The following is a 27,847-nucleotide window of genomic DNA, read 5'->3' as shown; positions in this document are numbered from 1 at the left end:
TATCCAGATAAGCGCAAGCGCACGATGGATGAGGCCTACAGAAACACACCGGTATTCTTTGGCTATCGCTCGGTGGCGGTGAAAACACCTTTCATGCTTCGCCGAAAAACGAAAACGGCGGCGGCGTACCCATGTTTGATCGCGATCCATCATGTTGATCACCGGCCCGCCAACCCCAACCGAAGCCCTCTTCGTCGTGGCACTGAACCCCAAAAAGGTTCCCTTCTTTAAGCTTGAGATAAAATAGTTATTGTGGTTCTGTAGGATTCATGAAGGCTTTAGGCTTAATCTATCTTTGCTATTGATCACAGCACAAAGGTGATGGAAGAGCAAACTGGTATTTATGAACACCTGGCAGTTTAGCATGTCAGTTTCTTGATTTTTTTTTTTTAATCAAGAATTAGAAATGCATGAATGCTTAAAAGTATCTTGCTCTACCAAAATCCACCCACTCTGCCATTTAAAAGCAAATTCCAATCAGATATGGCTCCTAGAGAAATACTTTACCCAATTTCGAACCTCAGTAGAAAGTTTACCTGCTAGGTCTTCGTTTCTTGCGCTGGGAATTTGAGAAAAGGGCTATATCCATGATGAAGTGGTTTTCTGGCGAAATATTAGATTGTTATAGAAGGCAAGGCATGCTCTATGCCTCTATGTCTTGCTAGTTTAAGTACTTATGAACCAAGATTAAGAGTTGATATGCTAGGATTTTGGCACCGACATTTCTTCTCTGGTGTTAACCAAACTGTGCATTTGATTACATTGGAGGTGCACCTGATTTGCACTCAGAATCATGATCATGTATCAAAGAATTGATGCTCTTGCTTCATCTATGTAAAGTCTAGACTGTAATCTCCTTATCGCCAATAATATTTTCTGAAGGTGTCTCAGCTAATAATGCTTAACTTTTTTTAAGGAGGGAATTTGACCGTTCAATGGAATACCTCTATGAAATACATATGTTATGTTTAGGGTTTCATTGAGAAAAGTTTATGGACTGTCACTAGGATGATCCTATCATTGCACATTATAGAGAAGAGAGATGGTGTTTCTGACCACAAGACAGTGGTAGAAAAGCCACAGACCATAGATTTGCTGATATGTTTCATGAATAAAATCATATAGAAAAAAAGACAAGGCCCCATTGAGAGATCATCATGATAAGAAAGTACAGAAAAATCAGTTACCAATTAAGCTAGGGAATACATGCAACCAAAAATGGGAACCTCAAGTAGAAAGGTACATCTCACAAACAAAAAGAATGAAAGATTTCTCCTTTTTAATGTATCTCTACCATTCTCATAACCATAGTGAATGGTGATGGAATTTCCCCATCTTTACTTCAATAAAAAAGGCACCAAAGAACACCTAACCACATGCATGTGAACTATTTCAGTATCATACATCATTGCAAAGGGCTGGAAAATTTTAGAAGTTATGAACTTTAACAGCAGCAGAATTTACCAAATGTTCCTTTGGACATATTAGGAGCATCATAGTGTCATAACAAGTGAATCTCCTGGTAAAATGGTTTGAAAAGTATAGATTTTGAAACAAAAAGGGAGACATTTTTTTTTCCTGAGTCTATGATTTATCATTGCTATGGTGAGGATTTGCTGTTTATTTGATATAATCAGCAGCTTTCCTTTACAACACAATATTGGTCAGTCGGGCTATGACGAAACCCTGTATATATTAAAGAACAAAGAGCCAAAAAAAAAAAATTCTAGAGTTGTAAGATACAATAACTTTTAGTGTCGTTTAGATTTTGTGTAGACATCAAGAAAAATGTATCAAACAAATATGGCAAAGGCAAAACAAATAAAACAAAAAGAATGACAGCTACTTGGGTTCAATTCTTGCTGGATATGAGTATCCACCACTGTATTCAAAGGCGCTGCTGCTTTCATCTCTTCTTGATAGTTGACCATCATAAGGATGACGTGTAACCTTTGTGTTCCCAAAGTCTGTGGCAGATGAAGATGCTGAATTTGAGGTTGTGTTCAATCCATCTTGTTGCAACATAATTTCAATTTCCTTCACCACATCACTCATTGTTGGACGGTTTGCAGCCGATTCTTCAACACATTGCATTGCCAACTCTACAAACCTCTTGAAACCCATAAGATTTGCTGTATTTTGGAGGACAGGATCCATTATCTCCTTTAGGCCATAATACTCTTCATCATATCTATCAATTGCCATCCTCACTTCACGAACAATATACTTGCCCTTCTCTATTGGTTGCTTGCATGTTATCAGCTCTAGCATGACCACACCAAAGCTATAAACATCACTCTTCTCTGAGAGCTGCTGGGTCATGTAATACTCAGGATCCAAGTAACCCTGTAAAGAATAACCAAGAAGAAAATTGAGAAAGACGGCGATGTTCATCGCCAAAGATGCCAATCTAGTATTCAAAGTACTTATTTTAGTTGAACTAGATGGAGATCAAAGTGGATCTTTATGCAAATCATCAATTATATATATTCTAATACCTTCAAATGAGTGACAACATGCAGGAATGGCATGTAATAATTGCAAAAGAAGCTGGAAGCATTGATAAATGCTGATTAGTGGAGCAAAGATGCTCACCAGTGTCCCTTTAACTTGAGTAGAAACGTGCCCCTTTTGGCTGTCTGACACCAGCTTTGAGAGACCAAAATCTGCAACCTTTGCATTTAAATTTTCATCCAAAAGGATATTGGTAGACTTGACATCTCTGTGAATTATTGGTGGATTAGCAAGTTCATGAAGATAAGCTAATCCTCTAGCTGAGCCTAGACCAATTCTTAGTCTCTTCTTCCAGTCCAGTTGTATGCGACCTCTTCCTGCAGTTGGAAATAACAGCAAAAGTATACATCTTCATGTAAAGTAAGACATAATTGAATAGAAACCTTTTGAGATGCAGATGGAGTACCGACCAATCAAGTTTTCTCTTAGTGTTCCATTTGGAATAAACTCATATACCAGCATCTGCTCCCCTTGCTCAAAGCAAAAACCAACAAGGCCTACAAGGTTCTTGTGATGAACCCTAGACAGCAACTCGATCTCAGTCTTGAACTCAAGTCCACCTTGCATGGATCCTTGCTCTGCTCTCTTGATTGCAACAATTTCCCCACTTTGTAGCATTCCTCTATAAACCTGAAGAGGGAAAAGATAAGTCACAACACTCGCACTTTGTGTACTTCCTAGAAGTACTAATGGATGACTTGCCAGTTTGTTTACCTTTCCATAGCCTCCGGATCCAATTTCGTTTGTTACTGAGAAATTGTTAGTGCACTTTTTGAGCTCATCAAATGAAAACCATCTTGCTCCTTTCAACTGTGGTGCACCACCGCTATCCTTACCACTGGGTGCCCATGAAGCTGAAAAGTTGAAAAATACCAAAAGCAATCTAAGAAATGTTTTCATTGTTCATTTCTATGTCAGTGCATTATGAAGTCCTTTTTATTATTATTATTTTTATTCTTTCTATGTTCCATTTTTTCCTTTTCTTCATAACCCATATGCTTAGCATATATGCATATTCTTGGTGGTATTGATATGTGGACAGCATTTCATGTTTCCTGCCTTCTGAAGACTACTTCAAATGCTAAATCAGTTTATTAAACTAGGCATTCAACGTTCATAATTGTTATATATTTTGAGCATTACCAAAGGGTCTGCTTTGTTCCATGGCTCTTTCAGCCCTTCTCTTTTGTCGTAAGGCATAGATCCCCACAGCAATGAGTCCAACAACAAGAACAATACAACCACCTGCTATACCAACAACAACACCTGTACTCATTGAGGCTTTCCCACTAGAAGCACCTGCAATGTGTGGTAATTGTCAGTTTTACTATAATGAAATATCATATATTGAGATGAGGATGGAGTATATACCTGGGAAGGTATATGGAGATGCAATGAAATAATACGGTCCAAATACGTCTGGTGGTTTATAAGTCTGGTTGCTAAGATAAAATCCAATTCTTAGAACTTCTGACCGGTTGAAGTACATTCCAGTAGATGGAAAGAGTTCTACGTGCAGTTGCAGATAGTTATCGCTGGTGAAGAAAGGGTCTGAAAGATATACTGAACCCGGAGTAAGTTTAATTTTTGTCCACAAGCTCATCTCCAGTTCTTCAAACCGTGTGCTATTAGTCGTATCTCGGAAAAAAGGTGCTCTAAAAATCATCGACCCCTGGTATGGATACGCACAAGTACAACTCTGAGGGCTGAGACTCTGATCGCTGGGGCATGATGTGGAGCCACATTGGGATAGGTTGGTAGAATATGGTGTTAATGTCTGTTGCTGAAGGCGGCAGTATATGGTATTTGATAGCTGAGAATTGCACACAGGATTGTCGACAAGTCTACAACAGAAAAGCAAAATGACTTGTAGATGAGGATGTGCAGGATAGAAATGCAATGTAGATTCTAGTGTATAGTGAATTGGAATAAGGAAAGAACTCACATTAGAGTATTTTTGTAGCTGGAAGTCAGGGTGACCGAAGCAATAGAATTATTTTGGAAATCTACAGTCTGTAACTGGGAGCTGATGCTGCTGCCCATATCAAGGGTGCCATTGAATTCATTGTTTTTTAGCATCCTGTGAAAGATTTACAGCAATGAGATTGGTATAGGAGGATCCATTTTACTCTGGTCCATCAGTAGAATTTTTTTTTCTCTTATTTTCTTATTAAAGATCACTTTGCAACGCACTTACACTTGCTGCAGTTGAGGAAAGCTGAATAGCTTTGTTGGGATTTGCCCAGAAAGACCTCCAGATTCTACTGCTCTGGATAAAAACCACACATTTTAAATGAGTTGACTTGATACTAAACAAAAGTGTTTCACAATTTCTAGTGAAAACTAAGAAAACTCACAGGGCCATGAGAGATTGTGTTGTTGAAAACCAGGCTGGAACTTCTGAAGGAACAAAAGTGTTGTTGCTCAAATCCCTGTAGACCAGATTAAGGAATTGCCCTTTAACAGTCATATGATACTTTGAAGCTTTTAACTAGCAGTGAAGTTTGAATGGCTTCTTACACATAATTTAGGTTGTTCATTCCAGTCAAATCTGGCATGGGCCCTCTCAGCTTGTTGTTTGCTAGATTCCTGAAAATGATGGCCATAAAAAAATTAATATAGATGGAACTTACAAACACTTGTTATGGACCTGTCTCAATTGCGATTGATATAGGGATCACTTACAATTCATTGATGCTTGTAAGATTGTTAATATTAGAAGGAACTGAACCTGACAGAGAATTCCGATCAAGACGACTGTTGCAACAGGGTAAATTATGGTTATGAACCTTTCCTTTATGATACGAGGTAAATATATAGAAACATTTTAGTGAACAGGACAGTAGAGCTATGCCACTTGGTGGTTAGAAGATACTCACAGGACCTCGAGTGATTTCACAAGTCCTAAGGACTTTGGAATTGGCCCAGTAAATTTATTTCCATCGAAGAGTCTGCAACATACAGCTAAAAGCAGTCAGAATGAAGAGCTAAGATGATAAGTCTGACAATGACAATAAGAAATAGCAGCTTACATGTGTATCAGTGTCATTTGTGAGCTGAATAGTTGTTCTGGAATGGGACCTGATAACTGGTTTTTGTTGAAATGGCTGTCATCACCCAAAGGAGAGAGGAATCATTCACGTGAAAAGAAGCATATAGCAGCACTTGTTTAAATTGCTTGACTTTAAAAAATGCAACATAAATCGTCTTCTTCCCTCTTTTTGTGGACAGATGATGAAGAAATTGGAAAGGAACACTCACAAATGCTTTGTATTGATGAGCAGGTCCAAACCAGGGGTTGTTCCCTCTGAAATGGGGAGCGTCCCAGTCAACTTGTTGTTTGCCAGGTCCAGCCAGTAGAGATTGGAGAGATTCCCAAGGGAGGCAGGTATATTTCCAGTGAACTGATTTGAGTTCAGATCCCTGGAAATTATGGTTGGTGGAAAAGAAAAATCAGATCCTTGTTTACCGATGAATAATTAAGATGGAGTGACAAGATGCAGTTTTGTTAAGTCCAATCAAGCAAGTCTTACAAGAATGAGAGCTCTGCTAAATTGCCCAATTCTGATGGAATGGTACCGCTAAAGCTGCAACCGACCAAGATCCTGAGAAGTACAGCAGACGGTATTGTTGGTCAAGTGAATTAGTCAGAGAAAGATGGATCTTTGAGAATAAGTAATCATGCTGTTCGACTTACAGGGTGGTCAGCTCCTTCAAGTTCCCAATATTTGGAGTGAATGGACCACCAAGTTCACCATTGTAGGACAGGTCCCTGCAGATGGTTTGGTTTAGATTCTACTCTATCCAGAAAATACGATTAAACCTTATATTCATTATGATGCATGATTTCATTATGCTTATCCGTTGGCAATTCAGACATGAGTAGCAAGAGTTGCCAGGTAGATTAGATGGTGCAGTGTTTTTGCAAAGTTCTTGATTTAGGTAATTCATTGTTTTTACTGGAGAAAGATTAACTGGTCACACAAATAAAGGAGACATCTTTTGATACTCTTGGTTTCAGTGCTGTGTGTAACTGTAATGAGGTTGCACAGCTTTTTTTTTTTTTTCCTTCCTGAAAGAAGTTTTCCCTACATGGAATTGCCACACCTGTATCATGATAAAGTCCAGATTCTAGGAAACCTTGAGAGGAAAAAAAAGCCTTACAAAGATTGCAATTTAGTGAGTTGAGCTATGTCACCACTTAATGTACCCTTGATGCCCATTGTTGATAGTCTCCTGCAAATACCGAAACCATTAAGTAGAGAATGGCATGAGAGTGAACAGTCAGAAGACAAGATTAAATACTTACAGTACTGTCACCCTGGAATTGCTGCAGACAACTCCATCCCAGGGCACCCCACAGGGATCATTTGACTGCCCCCAACTTGGTGGCGCAGCCTGCCATTGATTCATCAGTGATCGGAGAGCAGCAGCTGTAAGTGTTAAATTACTTCATTGTTATACCAATAAGAATACAATTGACTCTGTTTATTAATTTTAGATCCTATCTTCTGAGTCATTTCTTTCCTTTCTCCTACAGATCAGAAGAAACAAATATTGATAACAGGGAAAAAGCAAAGAATAACACAATTATGCATCAAGGGAGCAGAGATCAGATGAGACAACAAAAAGTTTGGAAGAGTTTCTCTACAATGAATGGTCTAAAACGGAACTGACGTGTTTTCGTGGCTTACGTCTATTATCATCAATCCTCCAGAATGTAAGAATGGAAAGAAATCTTGCTGCTAAACTTTTGTGCATCGAGAGGTGAAAATTTGTGGCTCACATAATATTATTAGAGATGTGATGAACTATTAAGTAGAATTTAATCTTCTTGGGGATTTTAATAGGTAGAGAAAGGACAATGAATATTGATTTAGATTAGACAGATTGGGAAATCATTGATACACTTGCGATTTTCATTCCACATGCTGATTTTTTGGGCCAAAATATCATGATACTCATGACCAAGCTCATCAAAACACATTTCTATGGGACCTCCAACCACCTCATACCTCTATGAACTGCTTCATCTAACAAAGAAGAAATCTCTTCCTATAATCCATTTCAATTCAGTGGACAAAGAAACAGCAGGATGAGAATTACCGTCCTGTTGATCGGTGTCGCATGAACAAAGTTGAAGACCTGATAGCCACATGAACAACAGCAAGAACCGCACAGCCGTCCCCATGTTAGCCTGAAGGAGATAATGAACACGCTCGGTCTCTTGCCAGCAAAATCAACCACCAGAGTAGCTTATTCCAATCAGCACCTGGTATTAGAAGCTTGTTGGTTAGCAGAAAAAAGGGTAGCAGCTAACTTGCCATAATTCACCCTCATCAATGCTTCTGGGATCGTGAATCATGAGGATGGAAGTTAGAAAAGGAAGTCTGTCCAAAGACTTGCCTTATCTTGGAAGCCAAACAATGATGGATCAGTATGGTGCAGCAATCACCATAATTCAGCAATCACTGGTCTCTTGTTGGTTGCTTCTCCTAAACTGCCAATATGTTGAATCCATGCCAGAGGGGACTTCTTACCATTTGCTGGGTCATTATTGATAGGCTGCCGCCCTCCACAGTAGAAGATGCAGGATGTAATCAAGGAAGAGGATGTGAATAAAGAAATGGAGTGTGTCACATAAAATTGCAAGGATGTTTGAATTCATCCAGAATTAAGTGTTTGGTGCCATTTTTTTTAGCTTCTAATACATGTTATTGGCAGGGGTGGTTGTGTGGACCCCGAGCTATTCTTCTGTAGCACTCCTTTGATAAATTCATGATTGTCCCACCCAACCTTCTGTCGTCTTATATATTTTAATTTTCTAAGTCATTGACTCTATTGGATCTAAAAAATTGAAGGAATTGCCAGTTGGGTTCTTTGGTACACGAGGCGACGAAGTCAAGGCTTGGCAAGAGGTGAAGGGAAAAGGGATCAGCCGTTCGTGGATAGCTACAAAACAGAAGCTGAAGACTTAGAACTAGAAGGATATCGAAGGGTTGGTTTAAAAAAAATAAGGGATGCCGTCAAACAGCAAGCTGTTTCCGGTGAACGGATCATGAGTTCTATTATTGTATGTTATCTGCCCATCCGTAGAGGAATGATACTTGCTGTTTGATTCACAAAAATGTGCCTGATTCCTTGAAGTGCTGCTGTTGGATGGTTAGATCATACAACCACCTCTTACTTCTTCATAAGGTCAGACTGAGAGAATTCTTAAAAGTTTGGGCCACTTATTAAAAGCAGTCCTTAATGTTCCATTAAGGATGGAAGCTATCAAAAGCTGTTCACATTAAAGTACCGTCTCTCTCTGGCTGGTCAGAACTACTAACAAACACAACAAGTGGGCTCAATCAGCACGAATTACTTACGGAAGGACGTCATATCTTGGTCTGCGACAAACTCCAATCCAATCTGGTACGGTTAATAGAATGCCTCGTTTGGATCCGGAGGTGTACGCGGAATGAGGCCGGCCATCCCTTCCACGGGACATCGTGACTTCACTCTTCGATTGTGTAGATTTGTCTTTTAGGCATATTTTTTAAAAGACGAACTCGACGGTCAATTAGACGGTTATTTTTATGGCGGAGCATTTGGGATCATCATTGGTATCAGCGGAATTTTTAAATCTCCAGAAGATATTTTGTTTTATGATGTTGTTGGATGTATTCATTCAAAAATTGAATCCGTGTAAAAAAAAAAAAAAAAACAAAAATATCTTTAAATATTTATTTATTTATTTATTTATTTATTTATTTATTTTTAAGTTTTTCAAGATACTCAGCTACGAAGCCTTGGTACTAAAGAAAGTCGGTCCGAACAACCAAAATCTATGTCGAATTTACCTGAGAAGGCAAATAACGTGTTAGATGTTTTCCTGGTTATCCCTTAGGGGTTAACAATTTATAATTTTATGTTGTTTCCAAAGGAGATAAAGAGACTAGAAACGTACAGCGTCAGCGTCCTTCCAGGATTCATTAACCTATATACCAACTTGATGGGGTGACGGTTGTGACGGATGCCACTAGAAAAGCTGGATGTGTTGTGTGGTTCTCATCCAACCTCAAGTCATAGCTGACAATGCTTCACTGAATTCGGATGAAAAGATTGGCGTATTTTCTTCATGAAAAGTGAACTTTGGGATGTGCCAGCGGTCAATTAACTTGAAACATGTCCTCTTCACATGGCCACGAACCAACCTCAGCCATACAAGCACAAAATGCATGCAGAAAATTACTAAGATTTTATATGAGCTTCCAAAGTGGTACCAAAAATGGACCTTAAGAATAATATTCTTCATCATCGCAACTGAAAACAAGTTTAATTAACCGCTCACATTACAAAAACGAACTAACTTGGTATTTTCAAGAAAAAACAGAAAATATGCCAAGACTCTTCTCAATCTTGCTTCTCAAATCACTATCTGCAAATTCAAAAAAAAACATGGATGCAAACTACATGGCAAACTTGGCTCGAGTAAATCAGCTGAATATCAAATTGACATGTTCCTTATGGCATCAACCGCAGTTAAGCTCAGGGATATTTCAACAGTAATATAGATCTAGTATAGCGGTTACATGGTATATGTCCCTTCTTTGGGGCAATCTTGTCTTTAAAACTTGATAGTTTTTGTTGCTTGTTGTCCCCAGACATCAACCAGTTCTGTGATTTAGGGTGTTAATCTTCGAATTTGTCACCCATGCTACGCCGGGTAAACTAGGGAAATCCCTGAGAAGGGGTAAGAGGGAAACAATCATAATTCTTCTTTTTACTTTCTTTTCTTGTTGAGCAGCCCCAAGAAAGCACCAATCACCAAAAAAAAAAAAAAACCATTCGTTTTTATCAAATTGATCATTCTTCTCCTCCGCAAGTTGGCGTAGCCTAAAAAATGTGCATGGTCAGTGGGAGAGGAACGGGACTTCACCAAATACATAAAATATCACAGGGAGCTTCCTATTTCTGCACTTCTGACCGACTGCAATGTAAACTCTGGAGGGAGGGCATGAGGCTGAGATTATTGGACGCTATGTTCAAGAAGTTTTCTTCTAAGAATATTGAAGATGTCAAATGGCATGCGCAAACGAAACCTAAAGCATTTTAAATGGTTGTGTTTCCAAGCAAGCATCGTGCATTCAAATAAATTAAGAAGGTCCATTGCTTCAATAATTTAAATGAAATGGAAGGGAAAAAAAAAAAGCCGGTTCATATATTATATTGGTCCCAGTTTGTCTTGAGAAAGAGTTGGGAAGGAGGACGGCAGATGCGGAGGCTGGTAATCCCAGCAAGATTTGGATGCACCTGGACTTACAGCCCTTCAATAAGTCCAAGAGCCTTTTCCCGCGGTGCACAAAGCATTTCCCACAAACTAAACTGAGCCTCCGACAATTACATGCCATAAATTAATTGATAGGACCATCATGCCTCGCCGGACATTTCAAAGGTCACTGATGGCTGTTAGGCGCTTGGCAACAAATCAACAAATAGATGGCGTTAGGATCCTAAAAAAAAAAAATGCCCTTCAACTGTAAGTGGTAGAGGGTTCGGGTTGTACCTTCCGTGCAAAAGAACAATCGACTTTCTTTGACAATGTCAAAAATTGGATTGCACTTTATACAGCTTTCAAAGCTCTCCAACTTCTTCCTACCATCCATCAACACCAATCACAAGATGGACATCATGCTTTAAAAGCTGTCCAATGCACGATCCAATGATTCATGCTGCGAACGAAGATCAATCATTCTGTTGCATGGAAGATACAACCCGCATCCAGTGGTAGATACTACATAGAAATCCAGCCACAAATCTTAATGGAAATATCACCTGGAAGAATGGGATTCGTGTGCATCCAGGCAACGCAAAGGGCATGCATGTAATTACCAGAAAGGGAGAATTTTCACAGGGACTCTATGGGAAAATCCCTAACCTTTGACTCATGCAACGGCTATTCATGAATCATGACCAGATCAGCCTCAGATAGTTTAGTGCCAACATAATGCCCTCCCATTTCAACCCATGCGACTTGGCATGCACAGGCCTTTGTCATTTGAATCACCCGTGCACTACAGTAGGCCATATCATATCCTGGGTCCACGCTCTATGTATCAATCACAACCTGCTATCTCTGAAAAGGTATTGATGTCCCAATTGATCAGATATGCTGCAAACTAAATAAGATGTACACAGCCCACCTTTTCAAATCACAAGCTTGACACCATCATTCAGCCGAAAAAAAAGCATCAAGATTCATCTTTATGGAAAGAAAACCGTGCCCTCTTTATGGTCTCCCCTAAATGAGGGCATGAACCCTGACCAGCAGCAATGTACCAAATCTCACCTGTTTTAGACAAAACATCATTTTCTGAAAGGCATCATCCTCAATAATCTGCGTATCCAGATGTAAAATTGAAGAGTCTAATCTTAACAAAGGCCCATATTTGCGCAATTAGAGGCTTTCACTCTACTGATCCACAATTGATGAGCCACTCATTCAATGGCGCCGCCCTTTTGATTCACTTTTCATGAGCATCATCCCTGAAAGCTTGTTAACCTCATAAAGAAGTCCAGCTGAAAATAAGAAACTGCAAGCATCCGGAACAAAGGAAAGACTGTGTTAAACTTAAGGTTCAATCTCACAACCCTTTGAGATATACCAAAACAAATAAATAACAACTAGCAGTACGTTTTAAAAGAAATGATGCAAAAACTCTTCTCTTTCCCTTTTTTACTCCAGAGAGAGAGAGAGAGAGAGATATACATGCAAACAAAGAAAATAAAATGGTAAGAACATTGAGTTGCTGTCACAACTTGTCATTTAGCTGGGTCAGCTGATCTGAAAATGCAATTCATTGCTATAGCACGATAAAGTCATACATGGTTGTTTTCACAAGAAAAAAATGAGTGAGAAAGACATGACCTGCTACAATCTCTATAAAGGTCAGAACTGCCCCTACATTTGGTTAGCTTAAGATGACAAGAAAGAAAAATAGACAAGATAGATAATAAAATATCAGAACCTTGCCATGTGGCTTGTGGATCAGTCACTATCAAATTTGTAAAAAAAGATGATGATTAAGGACTCGTACTCCAAAAATCTGTTCTGCAAACTTGATCTCTTTTTTTTTTTTTGGTACAAGCGGCCCATCACACCGTTCTAGTGTGAGTACAGCCCAGGAAATCAAAATACAAAATATCTCACAGAGCATGAAGGCAGTCATCGTCTTGATGCCAGGTTCAATCTCCGGTATGCTCGGCAACAAAGGATGCAACCCAATCCACAGCGCTGTCCACCTCCCGAAAGCAAACTTGATCTTTTCAGAAACTTGATTTTTTTGCATTCAGACGATAACATATCCTTAAAAGTCTAAAGGACCTTGATACCAACAATAAGATCCACTTGCAGTATACTCATGCGACCACAAACTTATCCATACATAATAGAAAAAATATATGCATATGTTTGAAGAAAGGGATGACCCATAGGGCTTATTTGAGCACCACAACTTTCCATACAATCAAGCATTCCTGGGAAGTTTGTTTAACCCATAAATTGCTCGATCAAGGTCAGATGCCATTTTCAGCAAAACTGGTGAGCTGACCATCAAAATTTTCTAAGATACACCATCAACAATATGACATATTCATCTCAAAAAACTAAAAAAAGGCCACATGGAAATATGTACAGGACTCCTGAGCAAGGTTGATTCTGAAGTTTTCGAGTAGAACCGTATGGCATCCTCATAATGAATCCCCTTTATTACTGTATTGCATCAACCCAAAAAAAGCAACAAGTGTAGACTTGATAATGTACACCCAGCTGCAGCTGGTAATGCTCTATTTGATGGATGAGAACAATGCTCTAACTCCTAAGCCTTGATTTTAATCTAGCACAAATAGTCCTTTCGAGTGGGTGTACGAAATGTCAGATTTACTTTCACCTGTGTATGTCTATTTATATGAGCATCACTACTAATAGAGCAAAAGGAGTGTGTTGACACTATCATTATGGGAATTATTAAATGTCTCTTGCAAACACTTTCAATAGAGGTAAAAGCATATTGGAACTGCCATGAAGTCAGCACAGGGGCTGATAGCTGAAACTGTGTAAGCCTTGTGAAGAGTTGTGATATCAGGTAGATGATATGATGATGTCTGAGCATCGTGCTTGGCTGACTCACAATTCTGTTAGTGCTATCCATTAGTAACAGTCTAAAATGAAGGTGGGATAAAGAGGATAATCTTCATCAAATGTCACATATTCTAAAATAGCAACAAAACCCTGTGCAGATTCACAGCATCCAAGAAATAAATAGTAATCCCCTCTTCAACCACATCTGCTATGAAAGATTATCCCTACAAACATTCATAAACAACTTAAAGCTCGATGACAATAATAGATGGAAGCCCCTCCTAGAAACCTTATTAGGTGAACAGCCACCACGAATGGGCATTGGTGACTAGTCTATAACATGTAGTGCAGTAGAATATACCTCAGTTCACAAATAACTGGAGGACTATTTGAATGGAAGTACATAGTTCAAATGACCAGGCATGATGGCAACGTTATCTTTCAGTGAAAGTGCATAATGGTGAAGACAAGAAATTTCTGTTTAAATGTGAGCTGTAGATAACACCAAAAATTGAGTGAAACTATAATGGTGAGACCACTATGAAAGTAGATTAATTAAATGACAGAAGTAGTCAATCAAAGAAATGTAAAAGGAGCGCACGGTTGGGAGAGGGGGGCGGTGGGGGGATCTAAAAGAAAGAATAGGGTAGATTCCCAGGACTCGAAATCCAAATAGATATTCTTCTGCTTCCTTCTTTAACATCACTAACCTAATCCACCTTGGCATTATGGAACAGGACCAACCTTCTCAACCAGGAATACTTAGAACTGTAGAGCAATCATAAACTTCCAGCCAGGAATTCCTTTTATGGAAATAAAGGAAGATACACCCTAGAAATTCATTTATCTGTGTCTTGACAACTAAAACTAAGCAATCTATCAGTATATATGCTTTGTTTATCACGCAAACATCTAAAAGAATTGTCAGAGATTTATCTGTCCTACAACCTTAATGTCATCAAAATATTAGAAAAATAAAGTGCTGCAACGAGAGATAATATAAATTCAATACCATGTTGTAACACAGACACGATGAACTGTGCTAGCAGCAATAAGAGCAACAATTTCTGCCAGTACAACTGCCAAAAAAAAAAGAAAGAAATTTTCTTTTAAAAAGAAGAAAAAGAGAGGGTCACTAAATAGAAATGCCTGGAAAATGTTATTACACTTACCAGCACCCCATCCTGTTTTCATCCCACTCGACTCTTGATAATTCCCGATGAACTGCAGAAAAAGTGAAGTCAACATAACTTGATAGGTCCTTGCTCTTTAGCTAAGGCTACATTGCTTGACGACTGAAATTTTATGTATATAACACCAGTAAACAAAAAGTTCTCTATTAGATCTTTTAATGAGAAATTATCATTTTTTTACAAAAAAAAAAATGTGTTAGAAGTTAACAACTTCAAGTCAGGCAGGTTGTAATTCTTAAGATAACTGACAGCAGAAAAACACAACACTAGAACTTTCTGTTTGCATGTCATACACATTTTTTTTCATATTTATTATTTATATAAAATTCAATCCAAGCTAGAAAGTGTGGAGTAAGGTTGGACATTTAAGTTTGTTAGTTTAGCCTTCATAAGCAAATCGGTTATATGGGCATATTTGTTTCCCAATGGAAGCTCCATCTTATCCTATTTTGAAGACTTCTGTGGCTATTTGACACCAGGTTTAAGTGGCTCGATCACTTCTTATGTAAGGCTATTAGAAAAATGATGGATCAAAATTAACACATTTATTGGTTTATCCAACACCAAAAAGATTAGTCAAATCAGTAAACATATATTTTGGATGGAGGGAGCTACAGCTCAGGCTTAGTCTTCCCAACTTGTATAGCAGTCATAAGACACCCTCATTCACCTTCCCTTTGATTCCTTCTCTTTGCTTCTTCCTCCATTTCCCTCCAGATTTATCCCAAGTTTATCGCAGTCATAATGGCCCCAAATTAAAAGAACTACACTTATGAGCAATAATACTATATGAGGAAGATTTGATAAATGTTTGGATAACTGACATTAATCTCTAACAAAATCTAGATGTTTTCCCGAAGGTTGATCATGGAAGCTTTAGGAAATTGCAGAGAGTGTCAGAACAAAAACAAAAACATGGTTCATAAGAGAAACTAAAACTATTAAGGAATGGATCGAGACAAGAATTAATTCTAGTAAGAAAGTGAGTCCCCAATCAATGTTGGTCTGCATCCAAGATCAGCCTTAAGCCTTTACCCATATGATATTTGTCCCGTTTTCAGTTGAAAACCATTCAGCCCATGTTAGAGACTCCTTCCAGACATAGCTAGTATCTAGCCAATGTAGGACATGCAGAAACCATCTCAAGCATTTTCTCTTCTCATTATCCTCTACCGATATCACTTCTTAGCTTCATGATAGGATAATTATATCTAATTGATCTTCTTAGATTACATCCATCTCAAAATCCTACAATCTTGGGAGCCAACCTTAGGCCTAAGTCTATTATTATAAAGTTATATTGTCATTTAGGTAACATATATACTTTACAAAGGTTTTCATTTGGAGAACGCCAAAATATTGATCTACTTTACATTTGAGACTATGTAGGCCTAAGTCTATTATTATAACATTATACTGTTATTTAGGTAGCTTTTAGACTATATGTGGGTTTTCATGTGGAGAATGCCAAAATATTGATCTACTATGATGCTTGGACTGTGCATGGATTTGGGTGCAAGAGTTGGGAAAGAGAGCTCTCAAAATACTGTGTAAAAAGCACTTAGTAAGCTAGTGTAGAAGAATGCAAATAGACATTCCAAGGTGGGTGTGGCACCCTAGGTAAGAGATTCAAATTACTTGGCCTTACTGTACCGATGACCCAGTAGCCAGCTCGTCATGTTTGATGAAACCGAAGGCATGCCTAACAGTGCATAAGGATAAAACAAGTGAGTTGTTGAAATGAGGTCCCTTTCAAAGAATGTCCTGCTTCCAATGAGAATAAAAAATTTAAGGGTAATAGGATGGCTAGAAATCACAGCATATGAGAATCTATGTTATCAGCCAGATCATTCACCATTCTTTCTACTCAAATGCACTTAGTTATACAAGGAAGTCAGTGTATTATCAGGATATATTCAACTCAAACTGAGGACCAAAAACAGAAACAATATGTTTCAATGTTGGTTCAAGGAGAGGCAAACAACTTGAAGAGTGCAAGGAGAGGCAATAGAGTTCCAACTCAAAGAGAATGATTTGTACCCCATCCTATCACATTCTCTACAATATCAAATAACAGCTACGGAGTTCAAACAAATTGTCTCAAACTGTAATCCCTCCTTGACAAACTCCCATGTGCTCCATCCGTGCAGCAATACAAAAACAGGCTATTACACTCTAAAGGAAAAGGTATGTATGTTTATATACAGCAAATGTTCCTATAGATTGTGAGCCTCTTTTCCAACAAGAACTATCATTTTCAAGGTTTGTACAGAATTTAAAATCAAGAATTAAGATATACTTATCACTGACCACTCTTGACACCTAATGACCTTATCTGTTATTCAGACATGTACCTGACAAAAGGAGATTCTGTTATGGCCTTATGCTAATACATTCAACTATGATGCTCTGCTGTAAAAGATCATAGCTTATAGACATGAGTGAAGAGAGGTGATTCATATAAAAGAAGGGAATGATAGTCAATTTAGAAAAATATGGTACAATAACAACTGAAGAAAAAAAAACTGGCACGCACATAGTATCAGCAAAAAGTTGCATGCAGAGGATAAAATAAAATAGCGACTAAGGAACTTAGAACTCACTGTTAGCAGCACAAGAAATAAAAGGGAGCTGATAAAGCCACCAAAAATCGTCAGCAACTCAGAAGATGCCAACTTCCCTCTATACATTTCAAGAAGTGAGAGAATAGTGGCGAATAGAAGTAGCGAATACACCATGGATCTGCCAGGACCTGCCATGACTTCAAGCCTGATTAACAAAAACATGTCAGACATAGATCCACTCTAAAATGAAAAGAACGAATTCTCCAAAAATAGTGAGACATTTTAACTGCATTAAACCAGCAGCAATTGGATGCGTAAGATGCATTCATCTCCAGAAATCATAAGCATAACAAAAAAGTTTAAAATATTTGAAAGGACCAAAAAACTTTAGGCAACACGAAAACCTTCCATCTGGAAACCAGTATATAATTCTAGTCCATAAGTTGTCAACATTGAGGTGCCGCTATGTCTAAGGTTGTTGCATGCACATCAAGTCACAATTTTTTAAACATGCTGAAAGAAAAAGGTTCCTTTCTTGTCGAAAGATCGGATTTTGGTCGGAATAAAAGGATCAGAGATTCAGAGTAAAAGGCGCCAATCATTTCCACCTAAAAACCCCAGTCTCCCTGTGCCCTACCTATGGTACCATAAAGCCTGACTGATCTACAGTAATGTGAGCGAAGGTACCATAAAGGGTGAATGATGTACACCAATACAAGTGAAATTGATCCATGAAGGAGTTTTTTGGAGCACGCAATGCATCGATCAATGGTAAACAAAAGCATCCTCGGAACCTAAGATCGACGGAGATCCCGTGAGAAAGAAAGGATACCGAAACCCCAGCTCGCCTTCACAGATCACGAGAAACGCCCACTTTTCTAATCGAATAGAGCGACGATCGAGAGAGAGGAGGAGGAAAAGGAAGTAAACATTTGATCTCACGGGCATACCTTCTGTGGAAGAATTGCCGGGGGCGGAAACAACCGCAGCGGTAAGCGTGAGAAAAATGTTTCTCCGGAACCCTAGCAGGAGTGGCTCCTCCACGTCCCGTCCCCCGAGTGCGACTTGACGGCCCGGAGATGGAATTTTGGCCTGGGTCGACGTAACCTGTTTTAAAATATAAAAATAAAAAATATATATAATGAGTTAATAAGATGTAAAGAAATGATGTTTTTTTTTTTTTTGACGAACAACATGGTTTTTTTTTTTTTTCATTTTTGATGCACGTGCAAAGGTTAGTATTTTATAGAAAAATATTTTAATTTAAAAAATAATATATTGATTTTATATTTTTAATCTATGAATTTCTCTAATTATAGAAGCATCATTTTAATCAAAAAGAGTTTTAGCTCACTGATGGTAAATTAGAAAATTTTTATTTCAATAAAATTTCAGTTAACTTAAAATTCATGCCATACTCGGCTTTTTTTTTAATGATTTTACTGTTTTTTTCTTGAATTTTAGAGAGGATGGAGTTTTCTCTCTCGTATTAGTTTAATAGATATAGAGATGAAGAGGCGTGATGTAGTCAATATTTATATTTCATATAATTTTAAATAAAATTGAATAAATAATGTTTGTAATAACAATCATTGTTATTGTAAAAAATAATAATAAATTAGGTTTTGCCGATGGTCATCCTTCTTCCGTTAGACGAGATTATTTATTCCCTTATCTCTCGGTCATTCGATAATAACAGTAACAACAACAAAATAATAATAATAAAATATTTAATTTATGATCGAAATTTGAATCGAAATTAGAATGGATCGAAATCGAAATCAAAATCGAAATGATCAAATTTTTTAAAATATTTAATTCATGATTGGAATCAGAATAGAAATGAATGATTTCCATTATTGTTCCTTAATTCATTCAAAGATAGAAAGAGGGATCAGTTTAAATTTTTATTTATATTTTTTATTAAATTTTTTAAAAAATAATTATTTTAAAAATTAATATTAAATAAAAATTAAATAAATAATAAAAGATGAAATATTTTATGAACTAAATGTCATAGATCCCTTGCTGCGGCCCCGCCCTACCGTCGTCCACACCGCACCTGGTTTCGTGCGACTGCAAACCTTTCGTCCCCGTTTCTGATTATTGGTATCAATATCTTCCTCGCCAATCAGGTCCGTCGGAATCCTCTGTGGCTAACAACTCCTCCCATACCCTCTCCGCCGCCCTCCGCAAGGGCTTCACCGCCTCCCTCCCCTCCTCGGACCATGCCATCCTTGTCCCCGACCTTCTCTCATTCTAGATCTCCGTCCTGATCTATATTAAGCTGATCAACTCTTTCTCCGTCGCCGCCCCCTCCCTCCTCCGCTCGTTCGCCTCCGTCACCCTCTCCTCTGCCCGCTTTCATGCCATCGGCGCCCGCCCCCACCATCTCGCAGTCGGCCACACCTTCCACCTCGATCTCTCTCACTCTGTAGATCTCCGACACCATCCGATCCAAAAGACCCTGATAGATTTTTTTTTTTTTTTATCTCATTCCGGTGGAATGAGATTTTGACTCTCGTAGGGATGGTCCGGATTCAGTTATAGAAGAATTGGGCCATTTCCATTCTTCTCTAAAATGAGAATCGGAATGGAACTCCCTCCAATCAAATAGTTGAAATAGGAGTTATCTATTTCGATTCTCATTTCAGATATCAATTGCCCCAACCAAACCCACTCGGGAAGGAGGAGAACATTTACCATAATAAATACTAATTAATCATTAATAGGGAAATAATTTATGTCATCTCAATATACAGTGGATGGTGGGATGAAGAGGTGGCTTAAATTTTTTTTTGGATTCTCTCAGTCACAACTATTCCATGTTTGCCACTAATCCCTTCTTAAATTTACATCCTACTAGAGTTATTTTTTTCGGAATATTGGATTTTCTTTGTAACCACATGTTTGACATCAAGTAGGTGATCACGGTCATATCACATTGCAATCTAAAGCCATCCCCCTGGTCAATAGGATATTATAACTAAAATATTGGATCATAAAAATCTTAATTCAAGGTCCTGTCGACAAGAACAATCACGTATTCCAACATTCCATCAAGTATCCATTAAGCTTTGCTTTGAAGTAAGGCTTCCTCGTGCTTCTGTCATCATTCAGGATGTGGCCCAGATAGCTTCAGCCTTAACAAGAGGGATCTCCATAGCATCATGCAAATAATACCAGCTACCGCACATCTGTCCACGTCCAAGAAAGAACCATCAGTGTTTAAGTTAATGAATGGGGTCACCTGGAGGTTACTATGGAACCAAAGATTCCTCTTCACTCTGCTGTGTGTGAGGCACAATTTTTAGGTACTCATAGGCCACAGCCCAAAATTTCCTAGCACGCAAGGGGCTGGCTCCAGTGAACCCCCATCATGAGCTAAGGTAAGACCCACATGTTCCCAACCAAGCCATGCCAATAGCTGAAGCTTGGTCTCACTGGCCAACATATACGAAATGTAATACTCCAAGATCCCATCCAAAAAGATTAATCGAAAAATATTATTTAAATTTTTAATTTTTATGGAAGATAAGGCCCTCTAAAACTTCAAGCTATTCTACTCAAAGAAAAGTGAAGTAGCACTGGAACAAGCCAAAAGTCCTCCCACAAGTGAATGTTATCTCCATTACCTAAGTTGAAGGATATGCAATTCCAAAATTTTTTAAGACCCTTGCTAATTTTTTTCCAAACCAGTGAAGCCTTTTTTGTGGATCTCCTAACCTGCATTCCAAGATTTCTTCTGCCATAGTAAGCCTTGATCATTTGGTTCTTCCAATTAGCCTCCAATCCTGACAACAACTTCCAAGCTCATTTCGTTAATAAGGCAAAGTTGAAATTTAGGATATTGCTACCTTCTTTATTGTTTTGAAAATACAATCCTAGTTGGTAAGAGAATGAAATCCATTGATATTTTCCTTTCCCTTCCGTGCCTCATTGGGACAATTCTCTTAGAAACCCATCTTGGTAGCTTAAAACAAAATTCTTTCTTTTCAAGATGAAGGAGCTTGCTTTTCAAATAAAGGCAACCAACATTACTAGTTACTGGGATAATTTATTGCCACCTAGATAATTCAAGGTAACTGAATGGAAAGCTGCCTTCCTGTAAAGTCAAAAATAACAAATTTGATATGTGCACTAGAACTGTTTGGAGGAGTATAAGCTCCAAACTAAGATAATATTACTGTCCTGTCACAAGCCAGAAACATGACATTATTGTTGCTCCATCACAGACTGAAAATATAATTGTGGTTAGCCCAAAGCTGAATTCAAACCAAATTATTTGTTGTATACGCTAATGTGTGCTGAATTACATATTTGATAAAGAATTATAAATGGTAATGAAATGTTCATTGAATGAGTGTTGAATGGAGGTTGTATTATTTCTTGATAAATCTTCACTCATGAAAGGTAAAGGAACTCAGGTACTAATTATCTTAAATATACATTAAATGTTAATGATATTTTAATCCTATTCTAATTATTATACGTGTTGCTGGATAATTCCATTTAAATATTATAATATACATCAATGTGAGTGCATGTGGATTCTTACTAAATTGTTAGCTCATACTATTCTATTTTTCCTTTTAGGAGTCAAAGATACTCTGTACTCGGTTATGGTTTGAGCTTACCGATAAGAGGAGGAATAGTTAGAACATCACTGGTACCAGTCTATAATTGAACATTATAATTGGACAATTTTTGTTATTAATGATGGAATTATTTTACATTGTTTTGAAATGATGTCCAATATTGTTGAGGTTATATTCAACTTGTACGCCTGATGTATTCTCTTGAGTCTTTATGTATGGTGGGTTCAGGTCATGATAGACCATCCAAACACCAAATACCGCGGTAGAGGTTTTGTTTCATGCCTTCCCAATAATCCATAGTGTAGCGCCAAGCAAGCAAGATTTGCCCCTGCTTATGAGGTTGGATGGCCCTCGTGAAAACTGTTCTAAACCGATCCCATCAAGAGCTTGGGCTAGAGTAGTTTGGGCCACCTTTTCTAACCCAGTACAGATTTAACGTTTGAATTGACCTCCTGCATCCAAAAAATATATAATCAGGAGTTTAAGTACTTAAATTATGAATTAAACACATAACATCAGAGTAAAGTTGTAAATTATCCAATCAAACTTGGGTATGAAGTTTCTCTTTGGGTCCATTTGGTTGGGATGTTCCAGATTACGGGGTATTTCAACGATTCCTATAAATTATTTATCTGAAAAAAATGATTACAGAGAAAAATAATTTTTATTATACTTGATTGATGGAAAAATTATTTTAAAAAATAATACTAAAAAAAGATTACTGTATTTGATTGAAGATAATCTTATATGGGAATGTGATTAAATTTATCAATACATCCTCCAATATAAAATATTTTTTTAATACTACACTAGCATTATTATCTCCATCAGTTTTAATATAACAATTATCATTATATAGTCCTTTGTATAATGCCATTCCCATCTTAATTTTTTTACAAAAGCTCTCTATTGAATGGATTTAACAAGACATTAAACAAATTCAATGATTACATAGTAGCTTTATTAGGGTTATTTTTGTCAAGCCACCACTTGAAAATTTACCGAATACCAACTCTTCCAGGGCATTTGTTTTACCTTCTTTTTCCGAAAAATAAGTATGGGGCTTACTATTTTTTTTACCATCTCTTTCTTCTTTTTTTCATACCAAACATGATAATCTGATATAAAATTTATTTTTTCATACTAAATTATCCCCAACCAAATAGATTCTTAGAAAATTTTCATAGTACAAACAATAGTTATTATTTTAGAAGCAACCTTTAAATTCCAAATGGTTATCCAAACTCTCCATTGCCCTGCATGCATTTCCCTTTGCTTTCTAGATGGTCATACATAGCTTTTACACATTAAACCTCCCCTTCGCCTACCAGCCCAAAGCCATCAATCACAAGTGTGGGTTCAAGTAATAGGATGCTAGTAATGCACCTTATGACCTCCATATTCATATAGATCCTTGACTTTCCAATATCTTAGTAGTGCTAATCCGTGAGGTTCACAGCACAAAAGGTAGGTTAACCCAACAACAACTGGTCTTATTTATTGCTAATTGCATGCATTCAATATGTAAAAAAGTTAGTTCCAACCTATAGGCTTTAATTTATTGAGATTTAACAATTTGGAATTTATAACAGGATGTGTCTGAACTTGTACATAGACAAGATTTGTTCAAATAAACTGCCAGGTCTTAAATCTATCACTATGCGGTTTGGTATTTGGAAGTACATGAAGAGATTTTTCTTTTTGTCAGAACCAAGAATATTCCACCATGTTATTGTCATCGATCTACTCTATCAAAAGAGACCAAGGAAAATTGCCATAGATTATCTATAATTTCAAGTGGGAAAGCGACCAAGGAGAGCAGCTCGATTATGATATTTTTTTCTTCAATCTCTCATGGGCCAAAACTACAACGCCTTATGGGGTAGAAGATGGGGGGCACATGCCAGGTTGGTGTTGGCCCTCAAGGTCATAGGGCTGGTACAGGGTAGAAAATGGGGTTTAGACCCTCGAGGAGAAATAAAAAGCCATATTTGTTCATGTAAAATTCAATTTAGAAAAGTAGAAGTTCGATTAAAAGAAAAATTGCATGGCCATAATCTGGATCAGATATATTCATTTGTAAGTCCAGATTCATATATTTTTTTTTCTTTTTACAATTTTTCCCTCAATATGTTTCTTATGCAGTGAAGCCGACATGGCCCAATCAACTCTATATGGGGCTTGCCATCTAAAAAAGCTTTTAGTAAATCAAATGTCCAACTAGAAATTTTGAGGTAATGTTCCCGATCATGTGACTAGGGGTGTAATTGAGCTGAGCTTGATTGCGTATGGGTTTGAACAAGCCTAGCTGAAATTAATTTTAAGTTTGAAAATTAAAATCACACTTGATTTGTTTATCATTATTTTTAAGCTCGATTTAAGCTTAATTCTGAACAAAGCTCAAAATGAGCCCAATTGATTTGCCTAAAATTCTTAAATAGTTAAGTTGAAAATTAATTCAAGCTTAAGCCAGGCTCAATATAATTTTAGATCAAAGCTTGATTCAAGTTTAGTTTAAACTTGAATTGTTATTTAATAGATTTGAAAACTAATAAATATTTAAGCTTGAAATGACCCTAAACTATAGGTTATCCGATCTAAAATCCAACAACCACCATCTAAGCTATGCGTATGTATATACATGCGTGTATATATATACATAATATGTTTTTGAGGTTAATCAAGTCGAGCCAGGTCGATTTTTAACTTAGCTTGAAATTAATTTTCAGTTCTGATGGTTGGTCCAAGCTTGGTTCGTTTAGTTTCCAACCAAGCCTAAATCCCCTTTCTTTCCTCTTTTTTTTTTTTCGAAACTTGAGTGGCTCAAATCGATTGCCACCCCTGCAGGTTACCTTTTAATTCAACTGGGGCTCCCTCCACGAAACCGACCCACAGTTTCCCAGAAAAAATGAGGAACTCCAATCTGACAAAGATGGATGAGAACCAAAGTAAAGTCATTACAAAAAACAAGAAAGCAAGACTCACTTCAATGAACGATTGAGCTCAGGAAAACAAAAAAGTCTTCAATGAAGGAAGATTCCTACGAACATGCATTCCCCTCTATAAAACTCTAGCAGCACAGAGGGAACCTTCAGCAAAGCAAGCAATGGAGAAAGGAGATGTGAAGTTATTCGGGATATGGTCAAGCCCGTTTGTGCTCATAGTCAAATGGGCACTGAGAATTAAGGGAGTCGAATATGAATACATAGAAGAGGATCTCTCCAACAAAAGCAATTTGCTCTTGGAATACAATCCTGTGCATAAGAAGGTGCCAGTGATGGTGCACAATGGAAAACCAATAGCTGAATCAGCTGTCATCCTTGAATACATAGAAGAAACTTGGAAGAACAATCCCATCTTGCCTGATGATCCTTATGAGAGAGCCATGGCCCGCTTCTGGTGTAAATTTGTAGTGGACAAGGTACATACTGTTTGCAGTTTCCAGTACTTGCAGCTTTTTTGGTGCTTGCCTATTTGATACAACTCTTATAGATCTCACAAAATTGATTACTGTGTTGTGTCTCACTTATATCCCTGAGCTTTTTTTTTTTTTTTTTTTTTTGTGGGGTTGGGGAGAGTATGATTTAACAGATACAAGAATTTCCAATAGACTTCTCCTTCCTGATATCTTCCCTGTTCAGATGGTCTTGTCAAGCTGCTATACAGTAGGACAAGAAAATAACGTTTGCAGGGGGAATAAAAAATCAAAGACTCCATAAATTTGGATAGAATACCAAGATAGAAACTAGCTAATTTAGTGCTAGTAGTGACCATAAAAAACAGCAGAGAGACCAAAACAGAGCCGTGATGTAGGAATAATTTACCACACTGAGAACTTGACTAGATTGTTTTCATAACTGAACACTCAAAGTTTTGTAAGAAGTGTACATTGATCACATTATTTCTTCATTCTACCTGCTCGTTAGGATTCACTTTACAAAGAACAGAAGAATCGCTACAAATGTAACAATTTTTAAATTTGATTTCTGCCTGTGATCCACAATTTTTTTTTGCCTTGCTTGCATCTCTACTGTGAAATGATGCTCAATCTATGCTGCAGTTGTCACCTCCAATTTGGCGTCTTTTTATATCACAAGGGAAAGAGCAAGAGGAAGCATATGCATTAGCAATTGAGAACCTGAAAATATTGGAACAAGAGCTTCAAGGAAAGATGTTTTTCTGTGGAGAAACAATTGGACTTGCAGATATATCAATTGGTCCACTTGCTTATGTTATGCCAATCTATGAGGAGATCACCAAGCTGAAAATGGTTGATGCAGAGCGATTTCCATTACTTTGTGCATGGATGGAAGCTTTCTTAAATTCTCCAGTCGTCAAAGACAGCTTGCCACCTGGAGAGAAGTTGCTTCTCAAGTATCGAGCACTTCGCGAATCCTTCTTAGCAAAAGGGAATAAATGAACACAGATGGCCATTGTCTCCAACTTGATTTTGACTCCATTTTATGTATCAGAGTAGACACTTCAAAGCTAGTAGCTATTATACTGTGAATGAAATGAATGCAGTAATAAGACATAGATTTACTGTCCAAACCTTTGTGAATCCAATTTTTTTGGTTAAATTGCATGTGCACAAAAATCATCAAGATACAGTAACCAATTGTTGGTAGAGCCCAAGGGCACAACAAATGTGAACTAATAGGAATCTTTTCTCTATGGGGGAACTCAGAAGGTGAGAGTTGATATCAAGGGCATAGCATACATCAAGAGAACCACCAGATTTTTGTTCATGGCTCCCATGGGGATGCCACTCTGTAGGAAGCCAAAAATTTCTATATACTATTGGACCACCAAAATGGATTAAAAAAAAAAAAAGTTGTGATGCTAGAATCCAACTTCCGTGATGTTGGTTTCCTATGATGACAAAATGGTGACATATATTTAATAAATGGTTATATAAAAAAAATCTTTTCATAGTATTCGGTGGTAATTCATGACCACTCAGTTTTGAACCAGAGGAAAGTACCAACCAATTAAGCTAACACGCTTAGTTCCAAAAAGAGTTCTTGACCAGCAAATAGAAGATTGTTGGACTAAGATTGATATGTTCAAATTATTGCAACCATGTTCTTGCTTGATCTTCAAACCTTCAAAGATGAGCACATCAAGAAGCAATCTAAATTGCTGTTATCAACATCATTTAGACTCCTGGCCATGCAATATTGTCACATTTGGAACTTCTCACATCACATCTTAAGTGTGACTTTTCTCAGAAACAGGAAGGGATGAAAAGAAAAAATTAAGAACCGTAATGTTCGCCTAGATGTTTACGAAAGAATGTTTTCTAGTTGGAGTGTTATATTACCTATTTTGAGCATGATATTGTTATAAAAGATTTTACAGCTTTCAAGATCAAAGTGTAGCATGGGTTTATACGCCTTTTTAGAATTAAATTTATTGGTGGCCTTATCAGTGTTGGTGTTTGACAGGACATACAGAGATAAACATCTTCAAGTCTTCATAATAGTTTAAAGTAAGTAACACTTTAAAAGCATGACATGGTGAAATAATTTCTTATTGGACGAAAGATCAACGCAGAATATGGGTATATTTATTAAGAGTCCTGCTCAAGCTTAATTAGGTTACGATTTAACATACCAGCTGCTTCTCGCTGAAGGTTTTCATATTCCCTAATGAATCTGGGCCCTGGTTCATACTCTTTTGTTTGTCTCTTAGTTAACTACCGATTGGGATTAAAGATTGTTACGTCAGAGAAAAGGACCTTCAGACTACTTATCAACAAATCCCACATAGGCAGCTATCATTGCACATAAGACTATGCGCAAAATTCCAGGAATCTCCAATATAACAACATTTTGTTCGTCCAGGTTTGCT

The 27,847-nt window shown here is 37.5% G+C and overlaps 3 protein-coding genes and 1 long non-coding RNA gene across 9 annotated transcripts; 2 read left to right on the top strand and 2 right to left on the bottom strand.

Moving 5' to 3' along the window:
- Positions 1–39: 39 nt before the first annotated feature.
- LOC105046058 (uncharacterized) lies at positions 40–7,441 on the top strand. Of its 2 annotated transcripts, none has more exons than XR_012141632.1 (3): positions 40–217; positions 5,799–6,949; positions 7,055–7,441. It is a non-coding gene; the product is annotated as an uncharacterized lncRNA (long non-coding RNA). The 2 variants fall into 2 exon arrangements; XR_012141631.1 differs by having other exon boundaries at positions 312–6,949.
- On the bottom strand, positions 1,717–7,753 carry LOC105046057 (leucine-rich repeat receptor protein kinase HPCA1). The gene is made up of 19 exons (XM_010924550.4): positions 7,621–7,753; positions 6,824–6,947; positions 6,679–6,750; positions 6,212–6,286; positions 6,048–6,119; positions 5,776–5,937; positions 5,547–5,621; positions 5,394–5,465; positions 5,200–5,271; positions 5,035–5,103; positions 4,872–4,946; positions 4,712–4,783; positions 4,460–4,594; positions 3,886–4,358; positions 3,658–3,813; positions 3,229–3,368; positions 2,925–3,144; positions 2,596–2,831; positions 1,717–2,346 (listed from the first exon to the last, which is right to left on the bottom strand). The coding sequence occupies exons 1-19, from the start codon at positions 7,703–7,705 to the stop codon at positions 1,843–1,845; spliced, it is 2,889 nt and encodes a 962-aa protein (XP_010922852.1). The 5' UTR covers positions 7,706–7,753; the 3' UTR covers positions 1,717–1,842.
- Positions 7,754–11,646: 3,893 nt separating this feature from the next.
- On the bottom strand, positions 11,647–18,492 carry LOC105046059 (uncharacterized). Of its 5 annotated transcripts, none has more exons than XM_010924551.2 (5): positions 18,347–18,492; positions 17,436–17,601; positions 14,812–14,863; positions 14,652–14,718; positions 11,732–12,092 (listed from the first exon to the last, which is right to left on the bottom strand). In XM_010924551.2, exons 2-5 carry the CDS (start codon positions 17,589–17,591, stop codon positions 12,002–12,004), a joined length of 366 nt encoding a protein of 121 aa, XP_010922853.1. In that variant the 5' UTR covers positions 17,592–17,601; positions 18,347–18,492; the 3' UTR covers positions 11,732–12,001. The 5 variants fall into 5 exon arrangements, with proteins under 5 accessions (XP_073114487.1, XP_010922853.1, XP_073114486.1 ...); XM_073258385.1 differs by lacking the exon at positions 18,347–18,492 and adding an exon at positions 18,084–18,228; XM_073258384.1 differs by lacking the exons at positions 11,732–12,092; positions 18,347–18,492 and adding exons at positions 12,166–12,801; positions 18,084–18,278.
- A 6,517-nt stretch (positions 18,493–25,009) lies between these two features.
- On the top strand, positions 25,010–26,545 carry LOC105046060 (probable glutathione S-transferase). Its single transcript, XM_010924552.4, has 2 exons — positions 25,010–25,415; positions 26,055–26,545. Exons 1-2 carry the CDS (start codon positions 25,101–25,103, stop codon positions 26,412–26,414), a joined length of 675 nt encoding a protein of 224 aa, XP_010922854.1. The 5' UTR covers positions 25,010–25,100; the 3' UTR covers positions 26,415–26,545.
- Positions 26,546–27,847: the final 1,302 nt, after the last annotated feature.

Source organism: Elaeis guineensis, chromosome 5 (genome assembly GCF_000442705.2).
Source record: "Elaeis guineensis isolate ETL-2024a chromosome 5, EG11, whole genome shotgun sequence".
Taxonomy (NCBI): domain Eukaryota; kingdom Viridiplantae; phylum Streptophyta; class Magnoliopsida; order Arecales; family Arecaceae; genus Elaeis; species Elaeis guineensis.
The sequence above is the reverse complement of the archived record's forward strand: the minus strand, read 5'-3'. Positions and strand labels throughout refer to the sequence as shown.

Bases quoted from the DNA above. Each gene is read 5' to 3' on its own strand.
- LOC105046060 (XM_010924552.4), top strand. From the start codon at position 25,101: ATGGAGAAAGGAGATGTGAAGTTATTCGGGATATGGTCAAGCCCGTTT. The intron at 25,416-26,054 runs GTACATACTGTT...TCTATGCTGCAG, and splicing joins GTAAATTTGTAGTGGACAAG to TTGTCACCTCCAATTTGGCG.
- LOC105046059 (XM_073258384.1), bottom strand. From the start codon at position 18,181: ATGCTTTTGTTTACCATTGATCGATGCATTGCGTGCTCCAAAAAACTC. The intron at 14,719-14,811 runs GTAAGTGTAATA...TTTTTTTGGCAG, and splicing joins GAAAACAGGATGGGGTGCTG to TTGTACTGGCAGAAATTGTT. The intron at 12,802-14,651 runs GTATTGAATTTA...TGCTTTCGGGAG, and splicing joins CGTGTCTGTGTTACAACATG to GTGGACAGCGCTGTGGATTG.
- LOC105046057 (XM_010924550.4), bottom strand. From the start codon at position 7,705: ATGGGGACGGCTGTGCGGTTCTTGCTGTTGTTCATGTGGCTATCAGGT. The intron at 6,948-7,620 runs GTAATTCTCATC...TAACACTTACAG, and splicing joins CGACACCGATCAACAGGACG to CTGCTGCTCTCCGATCACTG. The intron at 5,272-5,393 runs GTGAGTATCTTC...CTGTTGCAACAG, and splicing joins GTGAAATCACTCGAGGTCCT to TCGTCTTGATCGGAATTCTC.